General features: G+C 60.9%; 1 protein-coding gene across 33 annotated transcripts in view; it reads left to right on the top strand.

Moving 5' to 3' along the window:
- Positions 1-20,057, top strand: part of LOC127472609 (uncharacterized) — a 177,550-nt gene extending 157,493 nt beyond the window's left edge. For 9 of the 33 annotated variants that reach the window (XM_051791084.1, XM_051791091.1, XM_051791090.1 and 6 more), the window contains 4 exons: positions 2,765-2,866; positions 18,480-18,582; positions 18,710-18,766; positions 19,064-20,055. In XM_051791084.1, the coding sequence (XP_051647044.1) occupies positions 2,765-2,866; positions 18,480-18,582; positions 18,710-18,766; positions 19,064-19,269 (468 nt within the window). In that variant the 3' untranslated portion in view covers positions 19,270-20,055. Of the gene's footprint in view, positions 1-696; positions 885-971; positions 1,110-1,387; positions 1,503-1,672; positions 1,811-2,764; positions 2,867-3,093; positions 3,197-3,323; positions 3,381-3,677; positions 4,089-8,664; positions 8,803-9,080; positions 9,196-9,365; positions 9,504-9,835; positions 10,013-10,786; positions 10,890-11,016; positions 11,074-11,370; positions 11,782-16,357; positions 16,496-16,773; positions 16,889-17,058; positions 17,197-17,528; positions 17,706-17,836; positions 17,993-18,150; positions 18,253-18,479; positions 18,583-18,709; positions 18,767-19,063 lie in introns of all 33 variants that reach the window. The other 24 variants (XM_051791110.1, XM_051791107.1, XM_051791109.1 and 21 more) reach the window with 21 other exon arrangements.
- Positions 20,058-23,270: the final 3,213 nt, after the last annotated feature.

Raw genomic sequence — 23,270 nt, 5'->3', positions numbered from 1 at the left:
TTCTGAGGGTGACTGATGAACACCCTGCTGATGCTGTGTTCACCCTCCTGCGCTGTGCCCCATCGTGTGACAGGTACAGGGCCTCCCTGCCTTCACGGCTCGGGGCTCACCAGCCTTCAGAGGGCATCACCCTGTCCATCCCGTCCCACATGGTCTGCCGGAGGGACGGAGAGTTCCAGGACCATCTGGAGCCTCTGTTTCCCAGCCCTGCCATGTCAGCCCCCATCCTGCTGCCATGGTCCCTCCCTGCTCCTCAAGGCACTTTGGCCAGCACCCCCCTGACACAGAACTCTGGCCCCACAGAGCTGCTGCAACCCTGTGGAAGACCATCGCCTCATCAGGAAGGACAGTGGCGAAGGTGCTGGCAGCGCTGCTCCGTGTGATGCAGAACTGGCCACGGCTCAGCATGTCCACCTCCGACGGGGACAAAACATATGTCCTTGCCCTGGCTGTGAGTTTCTGGAACTGGACTTTACTTGCCCACAGGTCGCTTCTCCAGCAGCTCTCCATCCTCCCCCAGCACTGCATCTCCCTGCCTCAGGCGCCGGGCTGGAAACCTGGCTTAGGGGCGGGTTCAGGGGCACCAGGCTGGGGGCTGCCCCTGCGTCTTCCCTGGCCTCTCCCTCCCACACCTGGGCTCTTTCACATGGACATCTGGGCACTGACAGCTGTGTCCGGGTGCTTTATCTTCTGCAGGCAACCAGGGTGATTTGGGAGATTCTCCAGGTGCTCCAGTGCCCAGAGCCATTGAAAAAGTATTCCCCCCGTCTCCTCGTGGACCTGCTCTTCCAGATTTCCATCAGCCCAGAGCAGACGCCAGAGGAAGTTGACACCTTGTGGAGGGAATGCCAGAAGGAATACGACCTTCCAACAAACTCCAAGAGGTGCTCAGTCCCAGTCCTCCTGACCCTCTCATGCCCTCGGGGCTGCTCAGGGCTCCCAGCGTGACCTGGGCTTTGCTCTGCACCCAGGTTTGCAGTGCTGACCATGAAGGCCCTGCTTTGTCATCTGGAGTGTGAAGATGTCATGGTTTCAATGGAACGGAAGCGTGGCTGGGACACTCTCCTCAGGGCTGACACTCACCACTACGCAGTGGGTCTGCTGGCCAGGTGAGACCCCCTTGTCCCCGCTGCCCCTGTCCTTTCTGCCCTCTGCACGGGGCACCCCACGCAGTGCCCGTGGTCGTGGGCCAGAGGGCCTTGTCACCCCGGGATGGCCGAGCAGAGTGGCAAAGGCTGGGAGAGGCGGGGGCACAGGAGGAGCTGCCTCCCAGAGCGCCCTCGTCCCCTCCCAAACTGCTGGGGAAAGACCAGGACTCTGTCAGTGAGTCCTGGGAGAGGTTGGCCCACCCGGCTCAGGGCTGATGGTGCCTGTTTCCCCCGGGCAGGGAGATGCGCCGTGCCTCGAGCCCCTTGTATTACCCGATTGCCCGCTGCCTGCTGAGGCTGCTCAGCAGGGAGAAGACCTGCTGGGAGCTTCCTGCCATGGCGTTCCTTGTGGAGGTGAGCCTGATGGCGAGCGCTGCCTTGCTGACCCCCCTCCACCTCTCTGCCCTCTCGCAGCCGCAGCTGCCGGGGACGGTGCCGTGCCCTGTGCTGCTGCCTGGGCCCAGCCGTGTGCGGGTCTGGGCTCCTGCCAGCCGGGTATCCCGTCACTGCTCCGTGCCTTTCAGGTCCTGGACTGCCCAAACATGACTGAGTGGAGTGACAGCGTCCTGGAGATCCTTTCCAGGCGCCTGTGGAGCCAGTGCACAGAGATGCGTCGCCTGGTGCTGAGAGGCCTCGTGGTGCTGAGCAAGGCTCCTGGGATGGTGAGGAGGGGGCAACTGGCTGAAGCTGTGCCGGCAGCCTGGGGCTGGGGAGCGCAATCGCTTGGGCTTGGCTGGGCCAAGGGGAGGTTTAGCCTGGGGAGTAGGGAAAGGTTCTTCACTCAGAGGTGAAGGGTGGTCTGGCACTGGAACAGGCCCCACTGGGAAGAGGTCACAGCCCCAAGGCTGCCAGAGCTCAAGGACAACACTCTCAGGGACACGATGGGATTGTTGGGCATGGTCCTGTGCAGGGCCAGGAGCTGGACTCAGTGATTCTTGTGGGTCACTTCCAACTCGGGATATTCTAGGATTCCACAGCATTGTGTTCCACACAGGCTGACGGCATGCGGAGCCTGACACGAAGCCTCGTGGAAGTACTGTGGGATACAGACGGAGAGTTGGTCTGGGCGGCCCTCTCTGTATTCATCGATCAAGTCCAGGACAGAGACATCCGAATCTCCACCCCCACTGCCCTGCGGCTGGCTGAGGTGCTCCGGCCACTCTTTGGCCACGTAAGGCTCTGTGCCCCCCACTCCAGGCACTGCGTGCTGCCAGGAAACTGTGGCCTGTGGATTTGCAGGCTTGTGCCCCGGTGGGCCTGGAGCAGCCGGTGCTGAGGTCTTTTCCACTTCCTTTCCATCAGGACAGCATCCATGTGCAAGTGCTCTCCATTGACCTCTTCCGAAAGGTGATGGAGTTGGGAGTGGAGGAGAGTAAACAACCCCTGAAGACACACATCGTCTTCAGCCTGCTCCCACTTTTTTTCCACTGGCATGATGAGAACCAGGACGTGGCAGAAGTGAGAACTTGCAGGGTCTGGTGTCCCCACGGCAGGAGGCTGGGCTGTCTCCTGCCCTGGCACCTCCAAGGCTCCAGTCTCCTCCTGGCCTTGGTCCAGGGACACGGGTCCTGCGCCCTGGGCTGCGATGCCATGTCCTGGTCTCTGTTGCTCTGCAGGCCTCTCGGAAAGCGCTGCTTTGTGCAGCGTGGTTGCTGAAGAGGAGGGATCTCGTGAAGCTGCTGAAGACAGAGCAGCCTTGGAGGTTCAGTGAGTGCCTGGTAAGGACGACCCCAAAGCCGCAGTCCCCAGTGCCCAGAGTGCGGGGCCGGCACTGTGCCCCTGCCCACTGCTGCAGCCGCCCGCGGGACAGCAGCCTGCGCCCCACCCGCTGCTGCCTTGCCTGGGGCGTGCGGGCAGGGGAGGCCAGTGCTGGGCGCAGGCAGCGCCCGGCCAAGGGGCAGAGCCCCAGCCAACCCTTCCCTCTGTGCCCTGCTGCTCTCTCCAGCTGGAAAAGGACAAGAGAAGAGCGGCCGAGTACCTGCACCAGGCCCTGCCGTACCTGGAGAGCCCCCAGGAGTCCGTGCGAGAGGCGGCCCTCAGGTTCATCGGTGAGCCACAAGGTCCCTCCCGCCCCGCTGGCTCAGCCCTGCCAGGGCAGGAGGGTGCGTGGCCGGGCCGGCAGCGCCCCGGGGGGGAGCTGTGCCGCTGGGGCCCTGACATGGTCTGTGTTCCCAGGGATCGCCGGCAGGTACCTGAAGGGACAGCGGGAAGAGCTGCAGATCGCCATTGACGGTGAGTGAGGGCAGTGGGGCTGGTGAGGGGAGCACAGAGCCCGGGGCAGGGAGCTGCAGTCCTGCCCTGGCTGCGCAGGGCTCTGCTCCCTGCAGAGATGAGGAACGGCTTGGGCAGAGCAGAGAGAGATTCCAGGGGCACGGGGGTATTGGTGGCCAGCACCTCCTGGCTGATCCCGTTGGGCCCTGCTCCCTCCTGGCCATGGCAAGAGCTGGTTGGGATGGCCCTGGCAGGAGGGGCTTCTTGGCTCGCCAGAGATCTGCTCTCTGACCTTGGCTCCGTTCTTTTCTCTTCCAGTTATTGAAGGCATGACTCCCGACAGCGCTGCTGTCAAAAGCCTGGCACTTCAAACCCAGGAAATCCTAAGAGCTGTCCAGAGACCTCAGTCTTATCCAGGTTTCAGCGGTTTGAAGATCAGCTCCAGAATGCACAGAATAGGGAGGCTCCTCCGTGGGGCAGCTGCCGGAGGTCAGCGGAGAACTGATCCTGGGAACCCTGTCTGATGGGACCAGCTGAGCCTGCGGGACAGACCCCTCTGTGCAACCAGTTCCTGTTCCTCCACCTTGAGACTATGAAATCCCTCTTAGCATACACAGAGGCTCAGGAGTTTTTTTTTGTGCCCGGTGTCCACAGGGCATCTGGGAAGAGGGGGAAAAGGGCCCTTGTGCTCCACAACACTTGCCCAAAGGTGCAGTGGGGAAGGGGCAAGTGCCCCAAAGGCCCTTGGCCTTGGGGGCTTCTGCTGGAGCCTCAACACTTGGAGCAGAGCGGATGGGCAGAGCCTGGAGCTGTGGGGCTCCCTGAGAAACTGGTCCTGGGCGGCGGCCACAAGCCCTGTGCCAGCCGGGAAGCAGCATCTGTGGCCTGCCCGTGTGTTGCTGTCTGGCTTGCTGAGGGCTGGGAGGTGCCTCCTGAGCCAGCTCCCGTGGAGCTCCTTCAGGGCTGCGCCGCTGCCGGGCCGGTTGTGGGGTCTGGGGGAGAGCCTGAGGGGACGGGGCGCTGGGAGGCCCTGAAGGGCTGAGGGGCTGCGGAGGCCCTGCCGGGACAAGGGAGTGGGAAGCAGCGAGGGCAATTCGTGAGGGGGTGGGTGGCAGGAGGCTGCGAGGGGACAGGTTGGGCAGAGGAGGCCCTGAGGGGACAGGCTGTGGGTAGGGCTGAGCAACTGGGGGGCAGAGGCCATAAGCAGCCCCCAGGCAGCCTCCCGGTTCCCTGCCAGCCGGCTGCTGTGGCGCTCGCCCGGGGCATCTCCCATGCCTGCGGCAGAAGGCCTAGAGGCACACAGCCAAGGGGGCCAGGGATTCTGAACTCAAAACGCAGGCCTTTCTGGAGTGGAAGGAAGAAGCAGCAGAAGCTGAAGCAAGGCCTCCTCTGACTCAGGTTGCAGGATGGAGGGAAGTCAGTGCTGTGCTGTCTGCTGCAATGATGGCCCAGTTCACAAGCTCAGGTTTTGCTGCTAGAGGATCCTACCTTGGGCTTGCTGGAGCCCATTCCCTACCAATGCATGGCCCCCCATTGCTCTTGTATCAAGTGTTCTGCACCCGTGGCAACACGTGTGCCCTGTGTCCATGTGGGAGCAGCAACCGGCAAAAGACGTCTGCTGCCAGCACTTGTCTTGGCTGCTCCTTCAGGAGGCTGGCACCTTAATCAGAGACACGGAACACGTTTGCATCCCTGAGTTCTCCCTGTCCCCTTCACTTTCCCCAATGCCCTGGATATCAGCTGGGAGTCGCAGCCGGACATGCAGAACCTGGAGCTTTGAACATCAGACTGGGTAGCTTTTATTTTGCAGAATGCAAGAAAAAAAGTCCAAATAACACAAGGAAACTTGACAGGATGTCTAACCAATCTAATCTTCCTGCAAAACTCAGCAACTGAGGGGAGTTTTGTGCTGCAGCTCATCACTTGCCCGAAAAAATCATTCCCACAAGGAGAATGTGTTTCTGCCTTCTGACAGCTGCCGAGCACGGCCACCAATTGCTCCAGCTGCTGCTCCCAACAGCCCCCTGCAAGAGCACAGACATCAGTGCCCGTTGGCTTTGGCTGCCCTGGGGCAGAGAAGTGCCCCGGGCACACAGCTGTGTGGGGTAGGAGACGGGCACCAGCCCTGCCAGGACTGGGGGCGGTGGCAGGTCTCCTTGGGCGAGGACTTGCCAGAGCTGCTGATTTTGGTGCAGCCCCGGGCAATGGGGTGGGAGCAGCATTGGTGCCCTCGCCCCCACGTTCCTTCTGTGTGTCACAGCCCCGTGTTTGGGAGGGCCACCAGCCGGCACTTCTCCCAAGGAGCCCGTGCCAGCTCATGTGGAGGCCCCGTGTTCTTCCCGCTGCGGCTACCTCGGCAGCCGAGGGGGCTCCTTCTGCTGCCGTGGGCAGGCACAGCAGGGGAGGGTTTGCCTAGTTTTTCAGCTGTGCCTAAAGTTTGTGTCCAGCTGTCTTGGATGCTTTGGAGAATGGACTCCTTCCCACCTGGGGCAGGTTGGCCGGGCTAGGGGAGGCCCCAGGGCACGTGGCAGGGTGTCACAGGGCCCTTTGTGACACGTGAGGACATAGTACTGGTGGTGAGGTGGCCACGCCTCAGTGCTCCTCGGAGCATGCAACGGGACAGACGGAACAGAGCGGTGCTGTGCGGAGCCCCCGTGCAGCCAACTCCTTCCTTTCTGACCCGGAGCATTTTGGTGGATTTTCTGTGCTGCGAGCGTCCTCAAGGCCAGACCGCGGGACTTGGTGACACGGAGCTTCTGCGAGGTGTCCCCAATCCCTGCGGCAGCGGCCCTCGAGGCCGCACTTGCTAACCCCTAGCGTTTGCTAGGCTTTTCTCTCTTTCAGGTGTCCTTGAGCCCAGACTGCAGGACTCGCTGACCCATACCGTTTGTTAGGCTTTTCCCTCTTTCAGGTGCCCTCGAGGCCAGACCGCAGGACTGGGGACCCGGAAATTTTCCGGAGTCTCCAATCCCTGTGGTAGGTGGCCTCGAGGGCAGCCTGCCGGACTTGGTGACCCGGAGATCTTCCGAGGTGTCTCTCTCTTGCAGGTGCCTTCAAGACCAGGCTGTGGGATGGCGGGAAGACGCCTGAGCCTGCTCAGGCCCTTTCGGAAGAAGAAGGAAGGCCCTGGAGCTGCCCCAACCCAGCACCCGGAGAAGATGGAGCAGTTGCATCCCCTGCAGGAAGGTGAGTGGCACAGCTGGGCCACAGGGCTGGTGGCTGCAGCCGGCTCTGCCTCATCCCACCCCGTCCCCTGTGGACATGGCCAGGGAAAGGGAGGGGGGAAGAGGGCCCGGGACTGCTCCCCCGGCAGTTCCATGCACTGGGCATGCCGGGGCTGGCCCTGCCTGTGGAGTGCAGGGCTGGGCCGTGTTCTCTGGCCTGTCCCGCAGCCCCTCAGCTCTGACCGCGCTCGCTCTTTGCCAGATCCAGGACAGGACCAGACACGAGACCAGGACCGTGCCCGTGGACGCTTCCGCAGGGCAGCACAGGTACCTGCAGCCACGGCCTCCTGGGCTGGGCCTGCTGTCCCTGCTCAGCCTGGCACCGCTGTTGGAGCTCTCCATGGCACATCCCTCTCTTCCCTGCTCTCCGTTCTTCTGCAGGCCTTTCTGAAATTCTTGGGCATTCGGCGTAAAAGGACCACAGCCAGACCAACCGAGGTCATGGCACAGCCTGACCCCAGCCCGACTGAGCTCGAGGCAGACCCTGATGTCACCACTGCACTGACTGATGGCACAGGAAACTCTGATACCCCGACGATTGTTCACGCAACAAAGTCTGACCCTGCTTTGACTGATGCTACAGCAGACACTGACAGCCCATCGATTGTTCACACAACAAAGTCTGACCCTGCTATGACTGATGCTACAACAGACACTGACAGCCCATCCATCGATGGCACTGCAATCTCTGACATCCCGTTGAGCGATGAACCCACAAACTCTGGCGCTGCACCGCCCGATCTCACTGCTGAGACCGACACTGCAATGACCGAGGGCACTGCAGACACTGACCTCGTGCCCAGGGAGAGTGTGAATTATGCTCCCACTCCAGATATTTTTGAGAATGGTGTCTCCAGTCCAGAGCAAGTAAGCAGCCTGTGCCCAAGGTTCAAGCCACTCCAGGGGCTTGTGGCCCCTCAAGCCAGCTCCCCTGGGCCCTCTCAGCCTTTGAGGCCAGCACAGTGTGGTGGGAAGGGAAGCACTTGTCAGGGAAGCTGGGCAAGTTGGCAGCTCTTCCCCCATGCCTCCTCCAGGTGCCAGCCTTCGTCAGGAACGTGCACCAGAGACTGACAGCCAGCGCAACTCCAGACGAGAAGCTGCTGGCAGAATTTCTGAGGGTGACTGATGAACACCCTGCTGATGCTGTGTTCACCCTCCTGCGCTGTGCCCCATCGTGTGACAGGTACAGGGCCTCCCTGCCTTCACGGCTCGGGGCTCACCAGCCTTCAGAGGGCATCACCCTGTCCATCCCGTCCCACATGGTCTGCCGGAGGGACGGAGAGTTCCAGGACCATCTGGAGCCTCTGTTTCCCAGCCCTGCCATGTCAGCCCCCATCCTGCTGCCATGGTCCCTCCCTGCTCCTCAAGGCACTTTGGCCAGCACCCCCCTGACACAGAACTCTGGCCCCACAGAGCTGCTGCAACCCTGTGGAAGACCATCGCCTCATCAGGAAGGACAGTGGCGAAGGTGCTGGCAGCGCTGCTCCGTGTGATGCAGAACTGGCCACGGCTCAGCATGTCCACCTCCGACGGGGACAAAACATATGTCCTTGCCCTGGCTGTGAGTTTCTGGAACTGGACTTTACTTGCCCACAGGTCGCTTCTCCAGCAGCTCTCCATCCTCCCCCAGCACTGCATCTCCCTGCCTCAGGCGCCGGGCTGGAAACCTGGCTTAGGGGCGGGTTCAGGGGCACCAGGCTGGGGGCTGCCCCTGCGTCTTCCCTGGCCTCTCCCTCCCACACCTGGGCTCTTTCACATGGACATCTGGGCACTGACAGCTGTGTCCGGGTGCTTTATCTTCTGCAGGCAACCAGGGTGATTTGGGAGATTCTCCAGGTGCTCCAGTGCCCAGAGCCATTGAAAAAGTATTCCCCCCGTCTCCTCGTGGACCTGCTCTTCCAGATTTCCATCAGCCCAGAGCAGACGCCAGAGGAAGTTGACACCTTGTGGAGGGAATGCCAGAAGGAATACGACCTTCCAACAAACTCCAAGAGGTGCTCAGTCCCAGTCCTCCTGACCCTCTCATGCCCTTGGGGCTGCTCAGGGCTCCCAGCGTGACCCGGGCTTTGCTCTGCACCCAGGTTTGCAGTGCTGACCATGAAGGCCCTGCTTTGTCATCTGGAGTGTGAAGATGTCATGGTTTCAATGGAACGGAAGCGTGCCTGGGACACGCTCCTCAGGGCTGACACTCACCACTACGCAGTGGGTCTGCTGGCCAGGTGAGACCCCCTTGTCCCCGCTGCCCCTGTCCTTTCTGCCCTCTGCACGGGGCACCCCACGCAGTGCCCGTGGTCGTGGGCCAGAGGGCCTTGTCACCCCGGGATGGCCGAGCAGAGTGGCAAAGGCTGGGAGAGGCGGGGGCACAGGAGGAGCTGCCTCCCAGAGCACCCTCGTCCCCTCCCAGACTGGTGGGGAAAGACCAGGACTCTGTCAGTGAGTCCCGGGAGAGGTTGGCCCACCCGGCTCAGGGTTGATGGTGCCTGTTTCCCCCGGGCAGGGAGATGCGCCGTGCCTCGAGCCCCTTGTATTACCCGATTGCCCGCTGCCTGCTGAGGCTGCTCAGCAGGGAGAAGACCTGCTGGGAGCTTCCTGCCATGGCGTTCCTTGTGGAGGTGAGCCTGATGGCGAGCGCTGCCTTGCTGACCCCCCTCCACCTCTCTGCCCTCTCGCAGCCGCAGCTGCCGGGGACGGTGCCGTGCCCTGTGCTGCTGCCTGGGCCCAGCCGTGTGCGGGTCTGGGCTCCTGCCAGCCGGGTATCCCGTCACTGCTCCGTGCCTTTCAGGTCCTGGACTGCCCAAACATGACTGAGTGGAGTGACAGCGTCCTGGAGATCCTTTCCAGGCGCCTGTGGAGCCAGTGCACAGAGATGCGTCGCCTGGTGCTGAGAGGCCTCGTGGTGCTGAGCAAGGCTCCTGGGATGGTGAGGAGGGGGCAATTGGTTGAAGCTGTGCCGGCAGCCTGGGGCTGGGGAGCGCAATCGCTTGGGCTTGGCTGGGCCAAGGGGAGGTTTAGCCTGGGGAGTAGGGAAAGGTTCTTCACTCAGAGGTGAAGGGTGGTCTGGCACTGGAACAGGCCCCACTGGGAAGAGGTCACAGCCCCAAGGCTGCCAGAGCTCAAGGACAACACTCTCAGGGACACGATGGGATTGTTGGGCATGGTCCTGTGCAGGGCCAGGAGCTGGACTCAGTGATTCTTGTGGGTCACTTCCAACTCGGGATATTCTAGGATTCCACAGCATTGTGTTCCACACAGGCTGACGGCATGCGGAGCCTGACACGAAGCCTCGTGGAAGTACTGTGGGATACAGACGGAGAGTTGGTCTGGGCGGCCCTCTCTGTATTCATCGATCAAGTCCAGGACAGAGACATCCGAATCTCCACCCCCACTGCCCTGCGGCTGGCTGAGGTGCTCCAGCCACTCTTTGGCCACGTAAGGCTCTGTGCCCCCCACCCCAGGCACTGCGTGCTGCCAGGAAACTGTGGCCTGTGGATTTGCAGGCTTGTGCCCCGGTGGGCCTGGAGCAGCCGGTGCTGAGGTCTTTTCCACTTCCTTTCCATCAGGACAGCATCCACGTGCAAGTGCTCTCCATTGACCTCTTCCGAAAGGTGATGGAGTTGGGAGTGGAGGAGAGTAAACAACCCCTGAAGACACACATCGTCTTCAGCCTGCTCCCACTTTTTTTCCACTGGCATGATGAGAACCAGGACGTGGCAGAAGTGAGAACTTGCAGGGTCTGGTGTCCCCACGGCAGGAGGCTGGGCTGTCTCCTGCCCTGGCACCTCCAAGGCTCCAGTCTCCTCCTGGCCTTGGTCCAGGGACACGGGTCCTGCGCCCTGGGCTGCGATGCCATGTCCTGGTCTCTGTTGCTCTGCAGGCCTCTCGGAAAGCGCTGCTTTGTGCAGCGTGGTTGCTGAAGAGGAGGGATCTCGTGAAGCTGCTGAAGGCAGAGCAGCCTTGGAGGTTCAGTGAGTGCCTGGTAAGGACGACCCCAAAGCCGCAGTCCCCAGTGCCCAGAGTGCGGGGTTGGCACTGTGCCCCTGCCCACTGCTGCAGCCGCCCGCGGGACAGCAGCCTGCGCCCCACCCGCTGCTGCCTTGCCTGGGGCGTGCGGGCAGGGGAGGCCAGTGCTGGGCGCAGGCAGCGCCCGGCCAAGGGGCAGAGCCCCAGCCAACCCTTCCCTCTGTGCCCTGCTGCTCTCTCCAGCTGGAAAAGGACAAGAGAAGAGCGGCCGAGTACCTGCACCAGGCCCTGCCGTACCTGGAGAGCCCCCAGGAGTCCGTGCGAGAGGCGGCCCTCAGGTTCATCGGTGAGCCACAAGGTCCCTCCCGCCCCGCTGGCTCAGCCCTGCCAGGGCAGGAGGGTGCGTGGCCGGGCCGGCAGCGCCCGGGGGGGGAGCTGTGCCTCTGGGGCCCTGACAGGGTCTGTGTTCCCAGGGATGGCCGGCAGGTACCTGAAGGGACAGCGGGAAGAGCTGCAGATCGCCATTGACGGTGAGTGAGGGCAGTGGGGCTGGTGAGGGGAGCACAGAGCCCGGGGCAGGGAGCTGCAGTCCTGCCCTGGCTGCGCAGGGTTCTGCTCCCTGCAGAGATGAGGAACGGCTTGGGCAGAGCAGAGAGAGATTCCAGGGGCACGGGGGTATTTGTGGCCAGCACCTCCTGGCTGATCCCGTTGGGCCCTGCTCCCTCCTGGCCATGGCAAGAGCTGGTTGGGATGGCCCTGGCAGGAGGGGCTTCTTGGCTCGCCAGAGATCTGCTCTCTGACCTTGGCTCCGTTCTTTTCTCTTCCAGTTATTGAAGGCATGACTCCCGACAGCGCTGCTGTCAAAAGCCTGGCACTTCAAACCCAGGAAATCCTAAGAGCTGTCCAGAGACCTCAGTCTTATCCAGGTTTCAGCGGTTTGAAGATCAGCTCCAGAATGCACAGAATAGGGAGGCTCCTCCGTGGGGCAGCTGCCGGAGGTCAGCGGAGAACTGATCCTGGGAACCCTGTCTGATGGGACCAGCTGAGCCTGCGGGACAGACCCCTCTGTGCAACCAGTTCCTGTTCCTCCACCTTGAGACTATGAAATCCCTCTTAGCATACACAGAGGCTCAGGAGTTTTTTTTTGTGCCCGGTGTCCACAGGGCATCTGGGAAGAGGGGGAAAAGGGCCCTTGTGCTCCACAACACTTGCCCAAAGGTGCAGTGGGGAAGGGGCAAGTGCCCCAAAGGCCCTTGGCCTTGGGGGCTTCTGCTGGAGCCTCAACACTTGGAGCAGAGCGGATGGGCAGAGCCTGGAGCTGTGGGGCTCCCTGAGAAACTGGTCCTGGGCGGCGGCCACAAGCCCTGTGCCAGCCGGGAAGCAGCATCTGTGGCCTGCCCGTGTGTTGCTGTCTGGCTTGCTGAGGGCTGGGAGGTGCCTCCTGAGCCAGCTCCCGTGGAGCTCCTTCAGGGCTGCGCCGCTGCCGGGCCGGTTGTGGGGTCTGGGGGAGAGCCTGAGGGGACGGGGCGCTGGGAGGCCCTGAAGGGCTGAGGGGCTGCGGAGGCCCTGCCGGGACAAGGGAGTGGGAAGCAGCGAGGGCAATGCGTGAGGGGGTGGGTGGCAGGAGGCTGCGAGGGGACAGGTTGGGCAGAGGAGGCCCTGAGGGGACAGGCTGTGGGTAGGGCTGAGCAACTGGGGGGCAGAGGCCATAAGCAGCCCCCAGGCAGCCTCCCGGTTCCCTGCCAGCCGGCTGCTGTGGCGCTCGCCCGGGGCATCTCCCATGCCTGCGGCAGAAGGCCTAGAGGCACACAGCCAAGGGGGCCAGGGATTCTGAACTCAAAACGCAGGCCTTTCTGGAGTGGAAGGAAGAAGCAGCAGAAGCTGAAGCAAGGCCTCCTCTGACTCAGGTTGCAGGATGGAGGGAAGTCAGTGCTGTGCTGTCTGCTGCAATGATGGCCCAGTTCACAAGCTCAGGTTTTGCTGCTAGAGGATCCTACCTTGGGCTTGCTGGAGCCCATTCCCTACCAATGCATGGCCCCCCATTGCTCTTGTATCAAGTGTTCTGCACCCGTGGCAACACGTGTGCCCTGTGTCCATGTGGGAGCAGCAACCGGCAAAAGACGTCTGCTGCCAGCACTTGTCTTGGCTGCTCCTTCAGGAGGCTGGCACCTTAATCAGAGACACGGAACACGTTTGCATCCCTGAGTTCTCCCTGTCCCCTTCACTTTCCCCAATGCCCTGGATATCAGCTGGGAGTCGCAGCCGGACATGCAGAACCTGGAGCTTTGAACATCAGACTGGGCAGCTTTTATTTTGCAGAATGCAAGAAAAAATGTCCAAATAACACAAGGAAACTTGACAGGATGTCTAACCAATCTAATCTTCCTGCAAAACTCAGCAACTGAGGGGAGTTTTGTGCTGCAGCTCATCACTTGCCCAAAAAAATCATTCCCACAAGGAGAATGTGTTTCTGCCTTCTGACAGCTGCCGAGCACGGCCACCAATTGCTCCAGCTGCTGCTCCCAACAGCCCCCTGCAAGAGCACAGACATCAGTGCCCGTTGGCTTTGGCTGCCCTGGGGCAGAGAAGTGCCCTGGGCACACAGCTGTGTGGGGTAGGAGACGGGCACCAGCCCTGCCAGGACTGGGGGCGGTGGCAGGTCTCCTTGGGCGAGGACTTGTCAGAGCTGCTGATTTTGGTGCAGCCCCGGGCAATGGGGTGGGAGCAGCATTGGTGCCCTCGCCCCCACGTTCCTTCTGTGTGTCACAGCCCCGTGTTCGGGAGGGCCACCAGCCGGCACTTCTCCCAAGGAGCCCGTGCCAGCTCGTGTGGAGGCCCCGTGGCCTTCCCGCTGCGGCTACCTCGGCAGCCGAGGGGGCTCCTTCTGCTGCCGTGGGCAGGCACAGCAGGGGAGGGTTTGCCTAGTTTTTCAGCTGTGCCTAAAGTTTGTGTCCAGCTGTCTTGGATGCTTTGGAGAATGGACTCCTTCCCACCTGGGGCAGGTTGGCCGGGCTAGGGGAGGCCCCAGGGCACGTGGCAGGGTGTCACAGGGCCCTTTGTGACACGTGAGGACATAGTACTGGTGGTGAGGTGGCCACGCCTCAGTGCTCCTCGGAGCATGCAACGGGACAGACGGAACAGAGCGGTGCTGTGCGGAGCCCCCGTGCAGCCAACTCCTTCCTTTCTGACCCGGAGCATTTTGGTGGATTTTCTGTGCTGCGAGCGTCCTCAAGGCCAGACCGCGGGACTTGGTGACACGGAGCTTCTGCGAGGTGTCCCCAATCCCTGCGGCAGCGGCCCTCGAGGCCGCACTTGCTAACCCCTAGCGTTTGCTAGGCTTTTCTCTCTTTCAGGTGTCCTTGAGCCCAGACTGCAGGACTCGCTGACCCATACCGTTTGTTAGGCTTTTCCCTCTTTCAGGTGCCCTCGAGGCCAGACCGCAGGACTGGGGACCCGGAAATTTTCCGGAGTCTCCAATCCCTGTGGTAGGTGGCCTCGAGGGCAGCCTGCCGGACTTGGTGACCCGGAGATCTTCCGAGGTGTCTCTCTCTTGCAGGTGCCTTCAAGACCAGGCTGTGGGATGGCGGGAAGACGCCTGAGCCTGCTCAGGCCCTTTCGGAAGAAGAAGGAAGGCCCTGGAGCTGCCCCAACCCAGCACCCGGAGAAGATGGAGCAGTTGCATCCCCTGCAGGAAGGTGAGTGGCACAGCTGGGCCACAGGGCTGGTGGCTGCAGCCGGCTCTGCCTCATCCCACCCCGTCCCCTGTGGACATGGCCAGGGAAAGGGAGGGGGGAAGAGGGCCCGGGACTGCTCCCCCGGCAGTTCCATGCACTGGGCATGCCGGGGCTGGCCCTGCCTGTGGAGTGCAGGGCTGGGCCGTGTTCTCTGGCCTGTCCCGCAGCCCCTCAGCTCTGACCGCGCTCGCTCTTTGCCAGATCCAGGACAGGACCAGACACGAGACCAGGACCGTGCCCGTGGACGCTTCCGCAGGGCAGCACAGGTACCTGCAGCCACGGCCTCCTGGGCTGGGCCTGCTGTCCCTGCTCAGCCTGGCACCGCTGTTGGAGCTCTCCATGGCACATCCCTCTCTTCCCTGCTCTCCGTTCTTCTGCAGGCCTTTCTGAAATTCTTGGGCATTCGGCGTAAAAGGACCACAGCCAGACCAACCGAGGTCATGGCACAGCCTGACCCCAGCCCGACTGAGCTCGAGGCAGACCCTGATGTCACCACTGCACTGACTGATGGCACAGGAAACTCTGATACCCCGACGATTGTTCACGCAACAAAGTCTGACCCTGCTTTGACTGATGCTACAGCAGACACTGACAGCCCATCGATTGTTCACACAACAAAGTCTGACCCTGCTATGACTGATGCTACAACAGACACTGACAGCCCATCCATCGATGGCACTGCAATCTCTGACATCCCGTTGAGCGATGAACCCACAAACTCTGGCGCTGCACCGCCCGATCTCACTGCGGAGGCCGACACTGCAATGACCGAGGGCACTGCAGACACTGACCTCGTGCCCAGGGAGAGTGTGAATTATGCTCCCACTCCAGATATTTTTGAGAATGGTGTCTCCAGTCCAGAGCAAGTAAGCAGCCTGTGCCCAAGGTTCAAGCCACTCCAGGGGCTTGTGGCCCCTCAAGCCAGCTCCCCTGGGCCCTCTCAGCCTTTGAGGCCAGCACAGTGTGGTGGGAAGGGAAGCACTTGTCAGGGAAGCTGGGCAAGTTGGCAGCTCTTCCCCCATGCCTCCTCCAGGTGCCAGCCTTCGTCAGGAACGTGCACCAGAGACTGACAGCCAGCGCAACTCCAGACGAGAAGCTGCTGGCAGAATTTCTGAGGGTGACTGATGAACACCCTGCTGATGCTGTGTTCACCCTCCTGCGCTGTGCCCCATCGTGTGACAGGTACAGGGCCTCCCTGCCTTCACGGCTCGGGGCTCACCAGCCTTCAGAGGGCATCACCCTGTCCATCCCGTCCCACATGGTCTGCCAAAGGGACGGAGAGTTCCAGGACCATCTGGAGCCTCTGTTTCCCAGCCCTGCCATGTCAGCCCCGATCCTGCTGCCATGGTCCCTCCCTGCTCCTCAAGGCACTTTGGCCAGCACCCCCCTGACACAGAACTCTGGCCCCACAGAGCTGCTGCAACCCTGTGGAAGACCATCGCCTCATCAGGAAGGACAGTGGCGAAGGTGCTGGCAGCGCTGCTCCGTGTGATGCAGAACTGGCCACGGCTCAGCATGTCCACCTCCGACGGGGACAAAACATATGTCCTTGCCCTGGCTGTGAGTTTCTGGAACTGGACTTTACTTGCCCACAGGTCGCTTCTCCAGCAGCTCTCCATCCTCCCCGAGCACTGCATCTCCCTGCCTCAGGCGCCGGGCTGGAAACCTGGCTTAGGGGCGGGTTCAGGGGCACCAGGCTGGGGGCTGCCCCTGCGTCTTCCCTGGCCTCTCCCTCCCACACCTGGGCTCTTTCACATGGACATCTGGGCACTGACAGCTGTGTCCGGGTGCTTTATCTTCTGCAGGCAACCAGGGTGATTTGGGAGATTCTCCAGGTGCTCCAGTGCCCAGAGCCATTGAAAAAGTATTCCCCCCGTCTCCTCGTGGACCTGCTCTTCCAGATTTCCATCAGCCCAGAGCAGACGCCAGAGGAAGTTGACACCTTGTGGAGGGAATGCCAGAAGGAATACGACCTTCCAACAAACTCCAAGAGGTGCTCAGTCCCAGTCCTCCTGACCCTCTCATGCCCTTGGGGCTGCTCAGGGCTCCCAGCGTGACCCGGGCTTTGCTCTGCACCCAGGTTTGCAGTGCTGACCATGAAGGCCCTGCTTTGTCATCTGGAGTGTGAAGATGTCATGGTTTCAATGGAACGGAAGCGTGCCTGGGACACGCTCCTCAGGGCTGACACTCACCACTACGCAGTGGGTCTGCTGGCCAGGTGAGACCCCCTTGTCCCCGCTGCCCCTGTCCTTTCTGCCCTCTGCACGGGGCACCCCACGCAGTGCCCGTGGTCGTGGGCCAGAGGGCCTTGTCACCCCGGGATGGCCGAGCAGAGTGGCAAAGGCTGGGAGAGGCGGGGGCACAGGAGGAGCTGCCTCCCAGAGCACCCTCGTCCCCTCCCAGACTGGTGGGGAAAGACCAGGACTCTGTCAGTGAGTCCCGGGAGAGGTTGGCCCACCCGGCTCAGGGTTGATGGTGCCTGTTTCCCCCGGGCAGGGAGATGCGCCGTGCCTCGAGCCCCTTGTATTACCCGATTGCCCGCTGCCTGCTGAGGCTGCTCAGCAGGGAGAAGACCTGCTGGGAGCTTCCTGCCATGGCGTTCCTTGTGGAGGTGAGCCTGATGGCGAGCGCTGCCTTGCTGACCCCCCTCCACCTCTCTGCCCTCTCGCAGCCGCAGCTGCCGGGGACGGTGCCGTGCCCTGTGCTGCTGCCTGGGCCCAGCCGTGTGCGGGTCTGGGCTCCTGCCAGCCGGGTATCCCGTCACTGCTCCGTGCCTTTCAGGTCCTGGACTGCCCAAACATGACTGAGTGGAGTGACAGCGTCCTGGAGATCCTTTCCAGGCGCCTGTGGAGCCAGTGCACAGAGATGCGTCGCCTGGTGCTGAGAGGCCTCGTGGTGCTGAGCAAGGCTCCTGGGATGGTGAGGAGGGGGCAATTGGTTGAAGCTGTGCCGGCAGCCTGGGGCTGGGGAGCGCAATCGCTTGGGCTTGGCTGGGCCAAGGGGAGGTTTAGCCTGGGGAGTAGGGAAAGGTTCTTCACTCAGAGGTGAAGGGTGGTCTGGCACTGGAACAGGCCCCACTGGGAAGAGGTCACAGCCCCAAGGCTGCCAGAGCTCAAGGACAACACTCTCAGGGACACGATGGGATTGTTGGGCATGGTCCTGTGCAGGGCCAGGAGCTGGACTCAGTGATTCTTGTGGGTCACTTCCAACTCGGGATATTCTAGGATTCCACAGCATTGTGTTCCACACAGGCTGACGGCATGCGGAGCCTGACACGAAGCCTCGTGGAAGTACTGTGGGATACAGACGGAGAGTTGGTCTGGGCGGCCCTCTCTGTATTCATCGATCAAGTCCAGGACAGAGACATCCGAATCTCCACCCCCACTGCCCTGCGGCTGGCTGAGGTGCTCCAGCCACTCTTTGGCCACGTAAGGCTCTGTGCCCCCCACCCCAGGCACTGCGTGCTGCCAGGAAACTGTGGCCTGTGGATTTGCAGGCTTGTGCCCCGGTGGGCCTGGAGCAGCCGGTGCTGAGGTCTTTTCCACTTCCTTTCCATCAGGACAACATCCACGTGCAGGTGCTCTCCATTGACCTCTTCCGAAAGGTGATGGAGTTGGGAGTGGAGGAGAGTAAACAACCCCTGAAGACACACATCATCTTCAGCCTGCTCCCACTTTTTTTCCACTGGCATGATGAGAACCAGGACGTGGCAGAAGTGAGAACTTGCAGGGTCTGGTGTCCCCACGGCAGGAGGCTGGGCTGTCTCCTGCCCTGGCACCTCCAAGGCTCCAGTCTCCTCCTGGCCTTGGTCCAGGGACACGGGTCCTGCGCCCTGGGCTGCGATGCCATGTCCTGGTCTCTGTTGCTCTGCAGGCCTCTCGGAAAGCGCTGCTTTGTGCAGCGTGGTTGCTGAAGAGGAGGGATCTCGTGAAGCTGCTGAAGGCAGAGCAGCCTTGGAGGTTCAGTGAGTGCCTGGTAAGGACGACCCCAAAGCCGCAGTCCCCAGTGCCCAGAGTGCGGGGTTGGCACTGTGCCCCTGCCCACTGCTGCAGCCGCCCGCGGGACAGCAGCCTGCGCCCCACCCGCTGCTGCCTTGCCTGGGGCGTGCGGGCAGGGGAGGCCAGTGCTGGGCGCAGGCAGCGCCCGGCCAAGGGGCAGAGCCCCAGCCAACCCTTCCCTCTGTGCCCTGCTGCTCTCTCCAGCTGGAAAAGGACAAGAGAAGAGCGGCCGAGTACCTGCACCAGGCCCTGCCGTACCTGGAGAGCCCCCAGGAGTCCGTGCGAGAGGCGGCCCTCAGGTTCATCGGTGAGCCACAAGGTCCCTCCCGCCCCGCTGGCTCAGCCCTGCCAGGGCAGGAGGGTGCGTGGCCGGGCCGGCAGCGCCCGGGGGGGGAGCTGTGCCTCTGGGGCCCTGACAGGGTCTGTGTTCCCAGGGATGGCCGGCAGGTACCTGAAGGGACAGCGGGAAGAGCTGCAGATCGCCATTGACGGTGAGTGAGGGCAGTGGGGCTGGTGAGGGGAGCACAGAGCCCGGGGCAGGGAGCTGCAGTCCTGTCCCGGCTGTGGAGGGCTCTGCTCCCTGCAGAGATGAGGAACGGCTTGGGCAGAGCAGAGAGAGATTCCAGGGGCACGGGGGTATTGGTGGCCAGCACCTCCTGGCTGATCCCGTTGGGCCCTGCTCCCTCCTGGCCATGGCAAGAGCTGGTTGGGATGGCCCTGGCAGGAGGGGCTTCTTGGCTCGCCAGAGATCTGCTCTCTGACCTTGGCTCCGTTCTTTTCTCTTCCAGTTATTGAAGGCATGACTCCCGACAGCGCTGCTGTCAAAAGCCTGGCACTTCAAACCCAGGAAATCCTAAGAGCTGTCCAGAGACCTCAGTCTTATCCAGGTTTCAGCGGTTTGAAGATCAGCTCCAGAATGCACAGAATAGGGAGGCTCCTCCGTGGGGCAGCTGCCGGAGGTCAGCGGAGAACTGATCCTGGGAACCCTGTCTGATGGGACCAGCTGAGCCTGCGGGACAGACCCCTCTGTGCAACCAGTTCCTGTTCCTCCACCTTGAGACTATGAAATCCCTCTTAGCATACACAGAGGCTCAGGAGTTTTTTTTTGTGCCCGGTGTCCACAGGGCATCTGGGAAGAGGGGAAAAAGGGCCCTTGTGCTCCACAACACTTGTCCAAAGGTGCAGTGGGGAAGGGGAAAGTGCCCCAAAGGCCCTTGGCCTTGGGGGGTTCTGCTGGAGCCTCAACACTTGCGGCAGAGCGGATGGGCAGAGCCTGGAGCTGTGGGGCTCCCTGAGAAGCTGGTCCTGGGAGGTGGCCACAAGCCCTGTGCCAGCCGGGAAGCAGCATCTGTGGCCTGCCCGTGTGTTGCTGTCTGGCTTGCTGAGGGCTGGGAGGTGCCTCCTGAGCCAGCTCCCGTGGAGCTCCTTCAGGGCTGCGCCGCTGCCGGGCCGGTTGTGGGGTCTGGGGGAGAGCCTGAGGGGACGGGGCGCTGGGAGGCCCTGAAGGGCTGAGGGGCTGCGGAGGCCCTGCCGGGACAAGGGAGTGGGAAGCAGCGAGGGCAATGCGTGAGGGGGTGGGTGGCAGGAGGCTGCGAGGGGACAGGCTGGGCAGAGGAGGCCCTGAGGGGACAGGCTGTGGGTAGGGCTGAGCAACTGGGGGGCAGAGGCCATAAGCAGCCCCCAGGCAGCCTCCCGGTTCCCTGCCAGCCGGCTGCTGTGGCGCTCGCCCGGGGCATCTCCCATGCCTGCGGCAGAAGGGCTGGAGCCTGGGCAGGAGGGTGGGCACACAACCAAGGGGGCCAGACTGGCCTTGCTGGGGACAAGGAGGGCAAGGAGGCCCTGCCGGGGCACATCCCCTGGGTGCTGCCAGCCAGGGGCAGGGGCACAGGCAGGGCTGTGGGCCAGCCCGGCCCCCCCGGCTGCCCAGCCCATGGGGCTGTGTCCCAGAGCCCGCTGAGCTGGAGCTCTGGGCCTGCAGAGCTGCTGCCAGCACGGGGAGGGCGCGGGGCTCCTCGGGCAGGGCCGTGCAGTCACTGCCGCCCAAGCCACAGACAAGAGCAGCAGGCTGTGCACAGCAGCAGCAGCCACAACGCCTGGGCCTCCTCAGCCAGGCACCCACACCGGCCAGCATGCCAAAAGCGGGCATGCTGTGAGCACGATTGCACCGGCTTTGGCCAAAGGCTTCAGGAAAAGTGGCCACAAGGCCTCTCTATTGACTGCCCAGCCTGAAACGATCAGGCAGAATAGCTGAGTTTTCACTTATTTTTTGAGCTGTCGCCAAAGTTTATTTCCAGCTGTCTTAGACACTTTTGAGAACAGACCCTTCTCCCAGATGTAATGCAGTTGGTGAATTGCAGTCGTATCTCAGATGTAGCTGGAGGGGACGGGTAGGGGGAGATGGAAGCAGACATTTTGCCTGTACTTGGCTTCCTGAGACAGTGCTTAGAGTGCTCTGCTGTCACATCAAATCAGAGGAAGATGCCATGAACTGCTCACATCGTTCCCCTCTTTCCAAGAGGACAATATGCTATCTTCTCTTATGATCACTTTTTGAGGTTCTCCTCAGTCACGGCTGTAAGGAGGACACTGGAGTTGGAGAAAAGCCACCTTCTCTTTACAGTCAGCGTTAAACAGAGGGGGGAGTGGCTGTGTGCATCTCGGAGCTCTCCTTCACCTCTCTGCCCTGATGTAATCAGGCCCTTCCTTTTTCCAGTAATTAATAGCAACAGTCATAAGGGCAATGCAAGAATAACTGAGGAAGCCCACCTGAGCACATAGGATCATGCATTAACAGCAGCTCCAGGGAGCATCTTTTACTGCTTTTACTGTCCTGTGGGACTCATGGTGCTGTTCTTGCCAGGTAAGAGCAGTGTTTTCCACTGTGGTGCCAACCTTCCAAAGCAACTGGTGGTTCTGGGTGGCTTTGGTCTTGGCTGCCCAACTTGGAAAGTTTTTAAAGGGCCCAGTTTTGGAAAAGCAGAAGCAGCTTCTCCAGTGAAGCAACTTGGGTCAAACACCTAAAACTTGCAGGCTCCCCCTTGTTCCCTGAGAAAAAGATCAGTCCATATTTCATACCTCGCCATCCTCCCTCCTCACCTAAAGCTACCAGTCAGGGGGCAGCTAATCCCCAAACTGCTGGTGAGGAGCCTCTCCTCACTCCTGTCAGGACCCTAAGGGCACTAATAGACCTTGATAGCCCTGACTAGCCCCTCCACTGGGACTCCACTCACAGCCCCAGCTATTGGAAGCCCTGGATCTCCAGTCTCTGAGTGATGTGCTGGGAGTGCCGACCTGTAGCTCAGCCAAGGGAACGTGGCTGGGGTGAGTTATCTCAATACTGAGGCTTTCCCTCACCCTCCCTGTTTCTCCTCTGATGTTGCTCTGGGAAGCACAACAAGAGCCTTTGTCCTCTCCTCATCCCTGTCTCTCTCTCCCGGCTAGATCTGGAGTTCAGCTCTGCCTGTATTTTGGCTACAGGCTCTCCTGCATGGAGGGCCCTCGTTACACTGGAGTGTTCTGGAGCAATTAGCAGTTGCTATGTCTGACCTGCAATGCCACGTGCTGGCCAACACACATCAATCCATCTAGTTTTATTTCTCCCAAGTCCCATATCCAGAACCAGCACTGGCTGAAAGGTTGTTGTGGTTTAACCCCATCCAGCCCCCAAGCCCCTCACAGCCACTTGCTCACTCCCCCACCAGCAGGACCAGGGACAGGATGGGAAGGGCACAAGCCAGAAAACCTGTGGATAAAGACAGTTTAACAGGGAAAGCAAAAGCCACGCACACAAGTAAAGCAAAACAAGGAATTCATTCACTGCTTCCCACGGGCAGCAGGTGTTCAACCATCTCCAGGAGAGCAGGGCCCCATCCCATGGAATGGGAAGACAAACACCATCACTCCAAACCTTCCCTTCCTTCTTTCCCCCAGCTTGATATACTGAGCATGATGTCATATGGTCTGGACTATCCCTTGGGTCAGTCTGGATCACCTGTCCCAGCTGTGTCTCCTCCCAACCTCCCATGCACTCCCAACTCCCTTGCCAGTGTGGCAGTAGGGAAAGCAGAAAATGCCTTGGCTCTGTGTGAAGCTTTACTCAGCAATAACAAAAAACATCTCTATCAACCCTGTGTTCAGCACAAATCCAAAACATAGCCCTGTACCAGCCACTGAAAAGACAATTAACTCTATCCCAAGCTGAAACGAGCCCAAGTGTTCATGCTGGCAATTCTTAGAGTGTGATCTTAAAGATCCAGCAAGGCCATTTGCACCCGATTTCCCCATACAAGCCCCTGGAAGAATAGCTCCTGTGCTTCACAGAGCACCATGTTTTATCCATGAGTCTGCCACAAACCATGCAAGACTCTTCCAGAGCAGCGTTAGGGAGAATTTGGCTATTTCCAAACAGAAGGCCCCAGAGGGGTAGGTGCTACTGAATCAATTAACAACCCCACACAGCAAAGGTGATGCCTTTAGTGAGATTTTCAGGCCAAGCCATATGTCTGGCAGCTAACCCTGGAGATTTGACTACATTCCCGGGGAAATGGCTGGTCTCTGGACTGAGAGAACTTTGCCCCAGGGCAAAAGCAACCCACCGCTCATGCCACTCTCTTAGAGCCTTGCACAAATCCCATAGACCACGAGAGGTTACGTGGGTACAGCGTGGGCACCCCAGGCCTCCTGCCTCCACTGCAAAATGGGGAAGGGACCTTCCTGCAGGGACCAACCCACTGACATCCCAGCTCCAGAAAGGCAGAGAGCTCTGCCAGTGTTTGCTATAAATCCCTTGGGCTCAGGTCTAATTGCTAAGATGGAATGATACGTTACTGGGGATTTCAAACACCTCTATTAAAAAAGAACTCTGGGAAACAGTACAAGGGAATCACGGAAAGAGCTCTGGGATCCTGTGTGAGGTGGGAGAAAAAACCACTTCTGCCAGAAACAAAGGATTAAAACCCATGAAGGGTTTCAACTGCAGCTTGTGAAAATACCATG

This window comes from Manacus candei, unplaced genomic scaffold, assembly GCF_025592945.1.
Source record: "Manacus candei isolate 608988 ecotype Guabito, Panama unplaced genomic scaffold, ASM2559294v1 h1tg000029l, whole genome shotgun sequence".
In the NCBI taxonomy this organism is placed as follows: Eukaryota; Metazoa; Chordata; class Aves; order Passeriformes; family Pipridae; genus Manacus; species Manacus candei.
The sequence above is the reverse complement of the archived record's forward strand: the minus strand, read 5'-3'. Positions and strand labels throughout refer to the sequence as shown.